This window comes from Myxocyprinus asiaticus, chromosome 1, assembly GCF_019703515.2.
Source record: "Myxocyprinus asiaticus isolate MX2 ecotype Aquarium Trade chromosome 1, UBuf_Myxa_2, whole genome shotgun sequence".
Classification (NCBI taxonomy): domain Eukaryota; kingdom Metazoa; phylum Chordata; class Actinopteri; order Cypriniformes; family Catostomidae; genus Myxocyprinus; species Myxocyprinus asiaticus.
In genome coordinates, this window is record NC_059344.1 from 17,446,242 (window position 1) to 17,459,370 (window position 13,129).

At 38.3% G+C, this 13,129-nt stretch overlaps 1 protein-coding gene across 3 annotated transcripts in view; it reads left to right on the plus strand.

The window, feature by feature from the left end:
* Positions 1–13,129, plus strand: part of LOC127451127 (circularly permutated Ras protein 1-like) — a 28,383-nt gene that overhangs the window by 10,249 nt on the left and 5,005 nt on the right. For all 3 annotated transcript variants that reach the window (XM_051715614.1, XM_051715777.1, XM_051715696.1), the window contains 11 exons: positions 14–64; positions 241–330; positions 1,214–1,365; positions 4,307–4,388; positions 4,557–4,681; positions 4,853–4,937; positions 7,250–7,356; positions 7,517–7,626; positions 7,992–8,103; positions 8,529–8,669; positions 10,431–10,524. In XM_051715614.1, the coding sequence (XP_051571574.1) occupies positions 14–64; positions 241–330; positions 1,214–1,365; positions 4,307–4,388; positions 4,557–4,681; positions 4,853–4,937; positions 7,250–7,356; positions 7,517–7,626; positions 7,992–8,103; positions 8,529–8,669; positions 10,431–10,524 (1,149 nt within the window). The remainder of the gene's footprint in view (positions 1–13; positions 65–240; positions 331–1,213; positions 1,366–4,306; positions 4,389–4,556; positions 4,682–4,852; positions 4,938–7,249; positions 7,357–7,516; positions 7,627–7,991; positions 8,104–8,528; positions 8,670–10,430; positions 10,525–13,129) is intronic.

Here is a 13,129-nt window from a genome sequence, read left to right on the forward strand (position 1 = left end):
ACATTTCTCTTAGATCTCTCCTGGTAACAGCATGCGCTCACCCACATATATTTCACGACTGCAAGTGAGTGGTGACAGTTACATTTCCGTTGTTTGTGCTATTTTAAACAGACACAGAACATGGAGTACTTTCTCTGATTTGGAACAGTTTTTTTATGTTTTGTTTTTTTGTTAAGTTTCTCCTATTTCTTTTTTTTTTAATTATTATTATTAATTATTTTTATTTTTTTTCGGATTAAGGGAGTCCAAGAAGCTCTTCAGTTGGTGCTGTCCTCCTTGCTGAAAACATCACCTCACCGAAGAGTGGCACTGGTGACCTTCAACAATGAGGTAAAAACAATTATGGGAGGAGACAAAGGGTGAGCCAGGGAAGGAGTAGCAGAGGAGTGACAGAAACCAGATTTTTCTAAAATATTGAACATAATATGTTAGTTCACAAGCTATAGAAAAATAGGTTTTTATCACAGTGGTGCCAAAATTATTTGGACACTTAAGCCACACTTAACAATGTATGAATGTCACTGCATTAGATAACAATGAGGCATTTATTTTAAAGGAAGATAGTACTTTTTTTTTTTTACACTTTTCAAGCAAAACATTTCACAAAACGTTTACTTGGATTCAAGTGATAAAACAATGTACGCAATGTCATTGTCAGAGTGGAACATGTCCATAGTTAGTGTGATGAATTACCCCCGTGGGTACTCTGCTAGGACACCTGTGTGAATAGACTTTAAACAGCCTCTGAATTTCAGAGTGAATTCGTACATTTTAAAGTGTTGTTTAAGTGACCAAATACTTTGTGGGGCCACAGTACACTTTAAATCTTACTGCTGTGCTTAGGAATCACAGACATGAGGGAGAATTACATTCCTCTGAAGCCAAATGCCTGGCATTTTAGTTTTTCAAAATATCATCATGAAAATATGCAGAAGAAGAAACAAATAAAATGACAAGCAAAACATTTTTAGAGAAGTAGATAAATAAATCATTAGAGAGCATTAATAGATACCCAGATCATTTTTTGGTTGCCTGTTTTAGGTTTTATTCTTTTCATTCATTCTTTTATTCATTCTTTGAATTACTGTATTCCAGCAGAAATGTACAAGAGAATCACTTCCCCAGTTGTTCATATTCTCAAACTGCTTCCGTTACTCTCAAATGAACAGATCAGAGCTGAGTAAAGCATGATGTTTGTGTTTGTGGTTTTCAGGTCACGGTATATGGGGACGGTACCAGGGTTCCTCTCTCCCTGAAAGACTGGGCTCTGGTGGACTACGACTACCTGAAGAAGGAAGGAGAATACTACAGCACCCCTCACTGCATTGCAGAGACTATGCAGCCTCTTACTCAGAAAATTAAGGAGTGAGTGGAATGCTCTCTGGCTGTTTTATTTGCATTATGTCCCTTTGTAATGTCCCCTCTGTCCTATTTCAAGTCATCTTTGGAACGGTTCACTTTTGGTGAAAATGCAATCTGACCCAGCAGACTAAAATACCAATCAGTATCCCCCTGCATGATGCATGACCATATCTGATGGATCTTTGGAGATGAAATGTGTGGGCATCACTGTAATTAATAATCAAAACAGGCCTCTTCATCTGAAAATGCCTTTTAATGACTCTTCTGTGAAACAAGTGCATGGCAATATTGCACTCAAACTGATAAATAGAAATAAGGGTGATTAACAGAAATAACAGTATCAGCACGCTCACGAATATTGGATAAGACGTTGCACACGGTCGTTACGCATAGTGCTGCGCTTTGCTCGCTCATGAAAATAGAGTTCATAGTCTATAATGTTAACCCTGATAAATGCCTTTTATTGCTCTTTCATGTTCGCACAACGGAAGCTTCAAGTTGTAGCATTAGACAACTTCCTCTGCACTCTGTTTAAATGGCAGTGCACATAGTGTGCAATTATTATGGTCTATTTATTTACAATTCTTCTCAAATACTTGATTTAGACAGACCCACATCACCTGCCAATCATTACTCAAGGATGATGAAATGAAGAATGAATTAAATGCTATAGTTGGATTTTATGATTTTAAAGGGAAGGATATATGTGAACATGCAGCACTTGCAGAGTATAACTACATATTTATTAGAGAAAGGCTAGAATATAGAGCAAACAAGTGTACATTTAGCACATTATAGAACATTTAAACAAGACAGGGGTATATAGTATGTCACAAAAAATTACACATAAAGATTGTACAAGGTATGAGCAATGTCAATGATCATATTGCTTTCATGTCATTACTTTTCAATATAATCTCCAGGTATGTTATAAGAGCCATTATCAAATGTTCAAATAAAAGAATATTCCCATCCCAGAGTCCGACTTCAGAAAATAACTGGTTTGATCATTTTAAATGCGGAGTAATATCCTCCCGGTTTGAGTGCAATGATTGGGGAAGCATTCACTGGTGACCAAATATGTACGGTAAGTCCTAAGATTTCAATTCAATGTAATAATAAATATGTAACAAATTGAGATGAAAATGTCACGGTGTCTACAACTGCATTGTATTTAAAATATAAGCAGGAGATTAACATGTAAGACTGGGTTTATACACTGTCTCTTCTGACTTGAGTTGAGCACATTAATCCAGTGGGAGTCCCTGAACAGCGCGCAGCACCTCATGAGCCGGGAACACTTTGCCCTGATTGTAGCCTCGCTTGTACTGCTGTACATTCAAATGGAAGATGAAACACATTGTAAAGTCACTGCGTCAAGCTAAAGACACTGTTTAAATGGTTGATGTTTATTATCAAGTGCTTCTAAGTCATCAAAAATGGCGATCGTCCATTGATAGAAGAACTATAGGCAGAGGGTTGATTACGCTACTATTCAGAGCTGGATGTGATAACACACGCACTGTGGTAAAGGTCTATTTTTTGGGTTGTATAGTATAGTCTTGTGGCAGTCTCATTCACTGTTACTAATGTTAGGTTTAGGGTTAGATTTAGTGGTAGGTGTAGAGTTTCTGTGGGACTCCAGATAAATACTGTGTGAATGTCACAAGTGACTCTTGCAAGAATTAGGGCATTCTGGAGGTTGCCTTCTAGACACGACCTATAGAGCGGTTCACTTTCACCTTCTGGCTAAACAGCATGAATATAATGCCAATACTAGTTATGTATGTGAAGAACAAGTCATGGTTTAAATTAGTAAACTAAGTAAATGTTAGGGGCCAATGTTTAAACAAATTATTTTGCATGAACTGTAAGATTAATGAGTAAAAGTCTTCAAAGTCCATCTTGAATTAACTGCAGAAGTGCACATAGATGCATTGTCCTTTGTTATTTGGCTGATGAAGGCTTTAGTTGGCAATTCATTTATTGTCTATGCATTCCATTTTAAGACAGTGTAGTCCATCCTTTGACCAAGACGATACAAGTAACAGTCAGTGAGGACATCGCAGTCCCACTATCACATGTCTTATAGTTGGCATCAGTTCATCCTCTGTGGAGTCCATCATAGTAAACTGATGTCTGGCTGGCAGAGGCTGCAGATATTCGTCATCACTCAGCGACACGCATCAGTGGGAGTCGGACATCAGGCAGGACCAGAGCTGGATCTGGCAGGCTCTGGTAATCTCAGGATATATATCCTGAGGTTGAAACAGGGAAACAAATAGAATAATATTAACGTAGATGCCAATCAATTTATTGCAGTGTTATAGAATATGAGAAGTGTTTCTGGTTCTGGCAGACCTGACTAATGCAGCATAACTATGAGTATGATGGATAAATTAGGTGTATGCCTGGCTGAATAGATTAGTCTTTAGTCTAGACTAAAACTGAGAGAGTGTGTCTGAGTCCCGAACACTGCTAGGAAGATTATATCATAGTTTAGGAGCAAAATAGGAAAAGCATGTCCCTCATTTTGTAGATTTTTATATTCTAGGTAATATTAACAGGCCGGAATTTTACAATCGTAATAATTAAAGAGTACTTAGTAGTTCTTATCTAGCAACTTGTTAGTAACATTTTTAAAAACACATGACAGCTTCAAAATTTACGTTTGGGGTATGATTGTGTCTAATTTATTTTGTAGAACCAAATGTTCAAGTATCTTGAAGAAATGTTTATCAAAGGCCTTGTTTTACCCATAAATTGAAAAAACACAGTATAAAAACCCATGGGGAACCCATGGCTTGAAAATGCTCATTCTCTTCCTGGTTTTTGGACTACAACATGAACAGCTCTGTTGTGTGTCTACCTCAACACATGATTAATTTATTATTTATTTTTTGACATTTTTTGACATTTTTTAAAAAACTTTTCCTCTCGCCAGACTCAGAGAGCATGGTGCTACAGCACTGGGACCAGCTGCTCTCATCTCTGTCGCCATGGCATCACAGTTCACTGGGTCAAAAGTTTGTATTCATAATTCCATGCTCTGAAAACTATACTATATATTTTTAATAATAAATATAACCAAGGACAAGCCATGGCCAAAGTGGGGCCATTTTAATATATATTTACACATATATTAGCTTCTTTATTTACTGATTTGTTTATTTTTTTATTTCATTTGTTTTCAGGTCATAATTTGCACAGATGGGCGGGCCAACATCGGTCTGGGCCAATTAGAACACGAGTCTTCCCATTGTCCCACCCCCTCACCCTATTTTTACAACCAGTTAGCCTATTATGCTGCAGAAAAGGGGTGAGTAATAAAGGACAATTCTAATTTTGAATATTACGCTAGTTTAAACTCAGAGCACACATTTGTTGACAAAGATAAAATTTAAGATGCAAATCTGATAATTAAGTGTAATATAAACATGTATAATGTGATGAGAGTAATTAAGTCGCTCGTTTCTGTGATTGTTTATAGTGTGATAGTGTCAGTGATGACCTTTGAAGGAGAGGACTGTCGTTTGGCAGAGGTGGGAAGGCTGGCTGACCACACTGGAGGCAGAGTGAGTTACTGCTACTGATATTCTAAAATCCACCTTTATTATTGTGTTTAGGGTCAGAGCAGGCAGGATCATTGAGCTGGACTCAGATTAGAAGGTATAGACTGATCCTGAGTCTGGTTTAGTGAACCTTTGAAACAAGAGAGTATTCCAGACCAGTGGTTCCCAACCCTGTTCCTAGAGGCCTCCCAACACTGCATATTTTGCATATCTCCCTTATATGACACACCCAGTTCAGGTCTTAGAGTCTCTACTAACAAGCTGATGAGTTTTATATATATATATATATATATATATATATATATATATATATATATATATATATATATATATTGCAATTTTGCAAAAACAAATTTTTTTATACACTAATCACAATTACAGACCCCCTTAAGTGACATTTGCATACACTTACGTAAATCGTATGGTGAGATTTTTGCGTGCATAAGAGAAACTTTCCCATGTGCTCCCGTCACAATTTATGGTGGATGAATATCGAATATCCTTTTGTGTCAGCGCCATCTCACGGAGAATGCAAGTGCATGGGTGCGCATGAATTGATAGAAATATATTTTAAACAACTGGCCAAAAAGGAAATACACTTACATAAATTGTATGGTGCTCATTTACAGAGGTATAGTATAGTATAGTAACTAAGTACAAATACTTTGTTACTGTACACATGTACAGTTTTTTAATATTTGTACTTTGAGTATAAATATTTAATTGGACTTTTACTTTCACTTTACTACATTTTGAAGAGAAAATTGATACTTTTACTCCGATAAATTTCTCCAGACACTTTTGTTACTTTTGCGACTGAACACCTAAAAAAAATAAACAAAAATAACAGCAGTACCTGCAAAGATGCATCCAGATCGGCGATAGTAATGTGTGATTCGTTGAAAGAATCATTTGAGTCGAATCTTTTAAATTTGATTCCTTTGAAGTGAACAAAAAGATTCAAAAAGTGGTCTGAATGATTCATTTTGAGAATCACGAATCTGAATCAAAATCACAAGCGAAGGGCGCGCCAGATTACGTGTTCTGTCGTCTGTCTCCACTAGGGAAGACAAGAAACTGCTCATGTGAGTTAATTTTTTTAAATTAAATAAAAAATGTATTACATTTATAAGTTTAGGCTTAAACATTATGAAAGCTATGTGTGATCAGTCTCCTGCCTTTCCAGGAGAACTGTTCATATAAAAGTCAATCACACGCATTTACATTTTACATTTAAACAAGAAATTATGTTATGAATAAATACCAGCACTCATGAAAATGTCCAACAATATTTATTTTTATATTTTATGAAGATTTGAGTGGTCTTTGCCGAAGAAAAACTAGTTTTCTGGTGGTTGCTAAAGTGTTATTTATACCATTTGAGATAGATCTTAAATTCTACTTTTAGAGTAGCATTACACACTATCACATAAAATATGTTTTGAATAAAAGAATACAGTATATAAATATATACTGTATACAGTATATCTTTAAGTCTCTCAATTAAACCGTGAACAGGGATGCAAACTACCCCTTGCATCCCTGGTGAAGAACATCTTGTGACCTCAAAAATTCAACAAGTTCTTTTTCCATTTTGCAACCTTTTGCAAATGAGGTCTTGGGTCACTAAAGACCCAGGGTATGCATTTAAGGGTTAATATTCATTAAGTTCACCCAGTAGTCCTTGCTTCTTTCTAGGAACTGCACTGTCTATCACTAACACTATTATGTGTCACACTGTTGTAACACATTCTCTTGCATTATCTGTATAACCCCTTCAGGGTCATTTGACCAAGACTGTTGTTAATAGAGTTACAACTCGCACTGTTTTAGAACATCCTGAAGAATGTGGAAAATGCTTGCGTTGCTTGTATAACCTCTCTGTAGATGTCAAACCTGTTTTTAATGAGTTTAAGCAACATTTTCTTTGAAGTCCATTTCAGAGAAACTGATGCTTGTTACCAGTGACACCCACACACACAGTACAACACAGAGACAGGAGGAAGATTTTGTGTTCGGTATTTCCCCAACAAGTGTATTTGAACAGTTTTATGCATCGGAACAGTTGTAAATGGAAACTGGTGCACCATTTACAAGACATCAATTACTTTTGCAATATATGTCTTTTTTTTTATTATTTTTTTTTTATTAATATCAGTTTGTACATGGGTTGACTAGCATATCTCTTTCAAATCAGAACTGTGTTATTACATATGCAATAATTAAAGATCAGTCGACAATCTATCCTCTATACACATAAGTAATATTAAATACTAATTATGCATTTTAATATAAATCTTCACGCTCCCTCCCAGATCAATATTGTAAATACTGGTACAGTTGCCACAGAGATTCAGAGTGCTATAGCTGACAACGTCCTAGCAACAAGTGTCATGGCAACACTGCTGGCACCTGATGGAATGTAAGTATTGTATCAGTTACATTCAACCTAAACACATAAACCAATACATGCATAAACATGCATTATACTCTCAAATGAATTCATGCCCACACACACATTTACCTATACTGTATAAGCTCTCTCTGTTTTTCTTACTCTCTTTGCATTCTGATTGTCACAGGTACTTCCCCTATGAGGAGGAGGATCATTGCTTAGTGAGAGATATCGGTAACGTGACAGAAGGAGTTGAGATCACCTTCCAGTTTGCAGTCAGACCAGAAAAAGTTGAAAGTAAGCACAAATTTGCGCTGCATTCAAATCAAGATTAGATCAAACATTGAAACGATGCTAATGCATAGGAGAAAAGGTAGATCACCAAGATGATTTAAGTATGTCGGTGTGTACATTTGTGTTTACATGCATATAGTCTTCATAAAAGCTCCTCCAAAACCTTTAGGGACATTCAGGGATGTTCAGTTGAAAAATCAATACATACATTAAGCAAATACATTTTTTTTTATTTTGTTTTATGAAAATGCAAAATGTTTTCTTTTAAGGTAAGATTAGGGTTTGGGTTGGGGATAGTCTGTAGTCATTATAACTAGCTTTATAAAAAAACAAGAGAAGTAGATAGCTAAGTATGTGCGTGTGTTTAGGTTTCCAAAGAAGAGACAGGGTCCCTTTTCAGTTGCAGCTCAATTTCAGGACTCGAGATTTGCAAAGAGTGACGAGAGTCATCACTCAACAGAAACGAGTGACCACAACCAGGTAAAATTAACACACCATCACAGTCAATACACTTCAGTTCTCAATCTTGTGACACATCACTCATTTTAAAGGAATATATAATATCATGTTTACATGCACATTGTTTATGTCTTGTGGCTATACTTTTGAAAAAGTGAGTATTTCAACGTTCCAAAATTGGCCCCATTCACCTCCATTGTGAGTGTCTCACAGATTTTTGCTTTTTTTAAAAAAAGAGGGGCAAGTAAAAAAAAAATGTTTGTGGTAATCAATATTATGCCACAAATACTGTCAATTGAGCTTAACTTGTATTGAACCCAGAATATTCCTTTAAAATCTTACCTTACTCTGCCTGCTTTATAATGAATTGTTTTACATGCAAAATATCAGCAAAAATATAATTGTGGGTACAGAAAGTCTACATCTCTTTTTCTCTTTCTACGTAGTTGGGTGTGGGTGGGCAGTTTAAATATGTCTGTGTTGGCCGTTCACTGTGCCCAGCTGTGTGCCAGACTGACTATGGAGGGCAAAGTGCAGGAAGCACAGAGGCAACTCAGAGCTCAACAGGACCTTCTAAAAGATATAAGGTACAGCAAACATCTCCAGACAGCTACTCATGATGCTGTCTGATAGGTCAAATGTGTACATATTTATATGGGTTGAATCTCATAAAAAATGTTAAGACATGGTTGAGTCATATTTCACCCCAAAGTCAAAAGAAAGAAAAAAACATAAAATGGAACAATAAAGCTTAAGTGTGTCATTTTTCAATGATAAAACTCTTCTATCCCAGTTTAATATGTAGAAACAACTATAAGTAAGCCATTTGCAAGCCAAAAAGCATAAACATTGTGGCTCTGTGGCTTTTCAAAACATAGCTCTTTTTATTGAAGCATTCCCAGCCTGACGCAGCGATATTGGCTCAACCAATGGTGTGAGTTTGGGGCAGGACCATCTGTTTTTTTGCTGACCAATGTGATACGGGGATCAGGAAACCAGTTTGGGAACAATAATTTTTGCAGTTCTCATAACAGTAATGAGGATGTGATTTTTTTTTTTTCAAAATACACCCTATCTACAACAGCGGTATTGCATCAACTGCTTGAAGGCTGTCTACGCTGGATGCGTAAACGTCAGCGATATTTCACTGGTATAAACATTTACTAATTACAGGACTATTATTGTAACATGACTATTACTAAAACTGCATATAAATCTGGTTAGAAACAAACGATTATTTAAATGATCTGACCAGAGACCAGAAACATCACAAGCTGGCTTTAATATAGCAGTCAGAAGTTATTTGAATAACATGATATTTGGTAAGTAAAATAATTTTATTTCAGACGGATGGAATAATAAAGTGGCTAGAGCAACGGATCAATAATAGAGCGCAACAGTGCCCCACCCACCCACTTTTTCAGCCGCCTGGGTTCCTGAGGTATTTTTCCCATTAATGTTTTCCATAGGCATTTCATGAAATCCTTCAAAAAAAGATTTCTAAGCCATGAACCAAACCTACCAGATTCGAGGTGAATCACACCTTTATAAACTTTGACTTAATGTCTTTTATGAGGGCATGAACTACAAACCCATGATCATTGTGAATGCCGTAATCAAATTAAAAACAGTACATTTTAATTGTAGTGCAAAATATTCATTTATTTACAAATGCATAATAAGTTTGGGAGTGTAGGGAGACCGATTCAGTTGCATCATTCACAGTACATGGGCGAGTGGCCGGTCACCACTGAGCTTATTTCTCTGATTAGTGGAGTGTTTCTCTTCAGATCCATGGGTAGTGTAGTTCTTCTGCTATTGAACTTGATTTAGAGAGGCATATACACCAATCGATTGACAACATCGGAGCTCATGGTAGACCTGAATTTAAAAGTTTATAAGTTATCACTTAAAATTAATTCACCTATGGAAAAAATGTATGGGATTTTGACTTCCAGAACCTGACTGTTGCACTCTATAGAACGGGCCATCTGTTTACTGTCTTTACTACAATGGACGCTTCCAGTGTAGATCGCTTCATTGATTATAATGGAATCTATTTGCTTCCGACGTGACGTAATGTGGCGCTTGCGTCTGGTAGAGACTGGATGTCACAGTAATGAGAATTTGTCCATAGTTATCATGAATATCATATCATAATGCAAAAATGTTAATGGTCCTAAAGTAAGTTAATTTTCTAGCTAAATGTAATTTCCAATTTTTTTTATTTTTTATTTTGTATTTTTTTATTATTGGTTTTGGGGTGTAGTAAAACCTAGACATTTCATTGTCAGATTCAATCATATTGTGTGTGTGAGAGATTCTTAGTCTTTCTGTTAATGTCTCAGTGAACAGAAGCCAAGACCTAAAGAGGAAAGTGTCTATGGGAACTGGATCAGTACTATGAGTATGATCTGTGATGACCTCACCATTGTCAACAAGGTCAGAACACAACCTTAATCACCCAAATAATCACTGTCAATAAATGAATGAACTTATTGTATGGTAACACTTTTTAACACGTCACATTTCAACACATCACATTCAGTAAGAAACAGACATGTATCACACATTAAAAAGTCATTAACAAACACTGTTTCACTAAACAGGTCATTAGTTCATGTACTTTCATATATGAATACATATAAATAAAAATGAGTCAAGGTTTCATGACTTCAATAATAATGTAAAATATTTGGTAATGTTAAGATCTCTGTTTATTTGACATTATTTCAAAAAAAGAAAAAAGAATAACCCCAAAGTGAACAGTTTGACAACAGAGGGTTGAAGAGGGAAAAATGCTTTTCACACATACACACACATACTCATATATTGTAGATATGTGCTGGCCCAGACAGAGTCTGCAATTTTATTTTATACATTTTTTTCAGCAATTTTAACTGTTATGGTAACAAAGGTTGTATTTGTTAACATACAGTAAGTAACATAATAGTAAATGCATTAGGTGTCATGAATAATGAAAAAGAATCTTTTTACAGCATTTATTAAACTTGGATAATGTTAATTTATGAAAATAAAATTATTAATTCAAGTTAGTTAATGCATTAACAAATTTTAACATATACTTTAAATGTGAAAAATGTATCCGTATATGTTGAAATGAACATTAACCAAGGATAATGAGTGGTGTAAAATGTTTGTGCATTGTCAGTTCATGTTAACTAATGAGTTTAACTCCTGTGATCAAATACAACCTTATTGCAAAGTGTTACCACCTTTTCCGTTGTAATGTTTTGGTGGAAACCTACAGCATTTTGTGGATTTAAACATGGTAAATTGTGTTTCCCTACCTGTCACTCACTCGACGTTGTGTCGATGTAGTGACACTAGGGGTCACGCTTGGGAGCCCGAGACACCTCTGGTCTTTGATAAAAGGCCAATGAAAATTGGCAAGTGGTATTTGCATGCCACTTCCCCGGACATACGGGTATAAAAGGAGCTGGTATGCAACCACTCATTCAGATTTTCTCTTACTGAGCTGAATTCTCACGACTGTTCATTCACATTTGCTGGATCTGACGGCGCATTTCAGCGGCTTCTCCCTCCTCTGCACTGGTGCACTGCAGAGAACGCCCCTGGGCGCTTTGGCAATAAAAAGAGAGTATATTTTCCTGAAAGAGTATATTTCTCTAAAAAGAGTGGCACACACAGAACGTCTTTTTAAAGATGCATCTTTTTAAAGATGCCTTTCCGATTGTGTGTTATTCCTGGTTGAGATGGGTGAGGCCGACAAGACACGGTTCCTTGCTGCCCCCATCTCCCAGGCTGGCCTATTCGGCGACACCGTCGAGGACTTCGTTCTCGACGGTGAAGCAGTAGACGGAGGCTATCCGGCATATCCTGCCCCAGCGGCTCAAGATCCCGCATCCCGTCTGCTCGTCGCCAAGGGCGTCCCCCTGCAGTGACTGCACCAGCTCCGCCACAGCCCTCCCCTTTGGCCCGGCCCTGGCGTGGAGCCCACCGCAGGAAGCAGATGCCACCCGTCTCACGGCCAGCCGCCAAGAACCCACGAAAGGTCATCAAAGCGCCCCTGAGACGGGCGACCCAGGGTTGACGAAACCCACTGCATTTGAGCTGGTAGTAAGACCACTCCATCCCCCCGGTGGAGGGCCGGGTGGAGAATCCTTTGTTGCCTTTTCATTTGATTTCGCCGCATGCCCAAGTGGCTGCGGTACCCAACAGTTCAGCAAAAGAGCAGTTTCCTCCTTCCCTGGGTCACATACCCGGTGTGCATGGTCATCATCATGACCACCGTCCACCTTTTTTCCCTTGCAGGACTGGCGCTCCAGCGGCGATCTCCCCGCCCCTGCGTGCCCAGCTGTGGCACACATCAGACCCCGATGTGACAGTCTCCACGGGTTGCCAGGACAGGCCTCTTCCTCCCGGGGTGGTCACAAGTAGTTAGGTAAGTGCTTCGAAGTCCCTAGACTCAGCACGTTGCCCCATTGGTCCCCCTCGCATGGAGCTTGGATGCGTGGCTTGCACTTTCCAATCCATCGCGATGGCTGGTCCGGACCGTCCGACTCAGCTACGTGATTCAGTTCGCCAGGCGTCCGCCCAGGTTCAGCGGTATCCACTTCACCTTGGTGAAGGATGAAAACGCTGCTACGGAAGGGTGCAATAGAACCTGTCCCTCCGGCCAAGCTGAAGAAGGGGTTTTACAGACCCTAGTTCATCGTACCGAAAAAGGCGGTGGGTTGCGGCCAATCTTGGACCTGCAAGTACTGAACCGGGCTTTACACAGACTCCCGTTCAAGATGCTGATGCAAAAACGCATTCTGGCGAGCGTCCAGCATCAAGATTGGTTCGCGGTGGTAGACCTGAAGGACACGTACTTTCACATCTCAACTCTACCTCGACACAGACCCTTCCTGCGGTTTGCATTCGAGGGTCATGCGAATCAGTACAAGGTCCTCCCTTTCGGCCTGTCCTTGTCCCCTCGCGTCTTCACGAAGGTCGCAGAGGCAGCTCTTGCCCCGTTAAGGGAAGTGGGCATTCGCATTCTCAACTATCTCGACGATTGGCT